Genomic DNA, 2,838 nt, shown 5'->3' on the forward strand with positions numbered 1-2,838 from the left:
AAATGATAAAACTTTATTATCAAAATGAGTGTTCATTAACGCAAACGTTGCGCGCATTGCGCCCATTTCTCGGTAGACGTGGTGGCCCTTCCAATTTCTTATGTTCCATATTGATCCATATGAACCTAGACGACATGTGGTTCCAGCAGGACGGCGCTACGTGCCACACAGCAAACGCCAGTTTATTCCATTTCAACATCTACCCGCCCACTTTATAAGGTGGTACACAGTTAATCATCCAATCGGAAGACTTATAGTTTTGTAAATGGCGTCGTGTGTCAATCGTATTTGACACTTGTGATCTCAACAGCTGCTGTATACGAACAGACATGCAGTGGTGCACGTAAAGGTCAAAATAAAGTTTTCCATCAGTTAAAATCATTTCTTTTATTTAGTAAAAACGGGGTTTAAAAACAATATTGGATGATTAATTTTGCGCCACGTTCGTATTTATACACTGCTACTAGTCATAAGCAAAACGCTTTTGTGAACCTTGAATTCTGATTTTTTTATATAAGTTGTATATTGTTAAGTTAATATGTAAAGTAAAAATAATTTTTAAGATTTTATAAGAAATCATAGGGGATCCTGAAGTCGACAAAATAACATCAATCTGTAAACAATTTATACAAAATTTAAAAGTGCATTTTCCCTCTGAGAATTTAGTGATTATGATCAAAGCACTGGCGGTAGGGGCACATATTAAATAAAATAAAAAAAAAAAATAAATGTCTTATGTTTTGGGACATAAAACACATTTAGGAGGTCTCACTAAGTAAGTAGAATTTTAGATACACATCTTGCGTCTCATTTCCACACAAGCAGTTGCTCGTTGAGAATAAAAACAACTCGCCCTGGCAACCAATATGTTTTATAAATAATTTACTGCACAGACGGAAAGTTATTAATCCCTCGCTAGTAAAAGTTAACGAAATTGAAAATTATGGAATTATGAAAACAAAAAATTAAAATTATGTAAAATATGTCAAAAGCCACAACAATCAAAGAAGCCTTGAAACGTTGGGAAGAACGTGAACAGCAAAGCGCCGTGGAGGCCAAAGTAATCGAATTGCAATTCCAATGGCCGCCAATCGAGAAAATGGACAACACGCTCAGCACACTGGTTAATTGCGAGTAAGTGTAGTATAACATTTATGAAAACAAAAGAGCTTATTCAAGTTATAACCAACTATTTATAAACATACATACATACCTAGACGCCTCAGCCTGTGCACAAATATGGTAGAGAAGATTTTCGGTCTGAATGGCATGAAAAACTTACGTGTGTTGTCCTTGTCACGGAATTATATTAAAAATGTATCGGGTTTGGTGAGTTGTTGTTATTGTAATAAAAATATTCAAATTAAATTAAAAGTAGTCTCTTATTTTTAATTACTTATTATTTGTTTCTCAGGAAGCTGTCGCTGATACACTCATCGAATTATGGCTCAGCTATAATTTGATCGAGAAACTGAAGGGTCTCTCCGCTTTGAAAGCTCTAAAAGTGCTTTATATAAGCAATAATGTGATCAAGGATTGGAGTGAGATTAATCGCCTACAAGAATTGGAAGCACTTGAGGATCTTGTGGTGGTAGGTAATCCCATATCCGAAGGCATAGATGAGGCCACATATCGGGCGGAGTGTATCAAACGTTTGCCAACGATTCGAAAATTGGATGGCGAACCAGTGGTGATGAATGAGGAACCAACATTATAAAGCAGATAAGATTTGTATCTTCAGCAGTTTGTGAAGGCCACTGAAATTTGAATTTTTAATTTCAGCGTGATATGTCACATAGTTTGTTTTCTGTGCTACTGTAAACAAGTCAAGCTCGAGTGTGTTCTTCGAATTTAACGATGGAAATTCAAGTTGTCTTGTTCACGTCTTGTTCGCGATTATTTGAACAAAAATAATGTTAATATCGTTCCGCAAGCACCCTATTCGCCTGATATGGCTCCATATGACTTTTTCCTGTTTCCCAAGCTCAAGTTGCCGCTCCGTGGAAAACATTTTGAGACAATTGAAGTCATAAAAGAGAATTCGAAGAACACACTCGAGCTTGACTTGTTTACAGTAGCACAGAAAACAAACTATGTGACATATCACGCTGAAATTTGCCATGTAAGCTTATAACAGTCCTACCAAAAAACAAAAAATTTATTTTTGCCATATGTCATCCGCGGACCGTTTTATTGATACCGTCTCGTTCATATTTGAGTAGAAGGTACTTATTTACTTTTACATTAAAAATATATCCCTATTAGTACTCCGCTCTGAAATAATGATTAAAAATATTATAAAATTCAAACTCATAAGATATCGACTATTAATTTATCAATTTAGTTAGTTAGCTTTATACATATACATATAGGTATGTATATAATTGGCGCTTGAACTCTTCTTGGGTGTTTGGTTGAGCTCCTCCTTTTATCTGTGGTGTGCATCTTGATGTTATTCCACAAATGAAGGGACCTATATTTTTATACCGACTCCGAAAGGTAGATATTTTATTATGAGGAGTTTTTTCATGGCATAAATGCTCTCGGAGGTTTGCCTACCGAGGGGCGACCGCTATTTAAAAAAACCTTTTCTATTATTTGATGAGCTGCACATTGGGTTCCGACACTTCACTGTCCAGTTTGCAAAAATTATATGTAATATGTTGTTTTATTGGGAGTAATAAACACACAATACGATTTATCTAGAAATAGAAACTTTATTATTAATATCGAACTAAATTCATAACAAGTAATTGCACGCGGTCGACTAACCTAGAAATAGAAAAATCAACAATTAAAGGTTTTTTACTCCTATTACTTTTGTAGATCGACCATCTG

The 2,838-nt window shown here is 35.1% G+C and overlaps 1 protein-coding gene across 1 annotated transcript; it reads left to right on the top strand.

The window, feature by feature from the left end:
* The first annotated feature begins 973 nt into the window (after positions 1–973).
* LOC129246359 (dynein axonemal light chain 1) lies at positions 974–1,717 on the top strand. The gene is made up of 3 exons (XM_054885112.1): positions 974–1,134; positions 1,218–1,329; positions 1,415–1,717. The coding sequence occupies exons 1-3, from the start codon at positions 983–985 to the stop codon at positions 1,715–1,717; spliced, it is 567 nt and encodes a 188-aa protein (XP_054741087.1). The 5' UTR covers positions 974–982.
* Positions 1,718–2,838: the final 1,121 nt, after the last annotated feature.

The sequence above is a fragment of the Anastrepha obliqua genome, chromosome 4, assembly GCF_027943255.1.
Source record: "Anastrepha obliqua isolate idAnaObli1 chromosome 4, idAnaObli1_1.0, whole genome shotgun sequence".
Lineage (NCBI taxonomy): Eukaryota > Metazoa > Arthropoda > Insecta > Diptera > Tephritidae > Anastrepha > Anastrepha obliqua.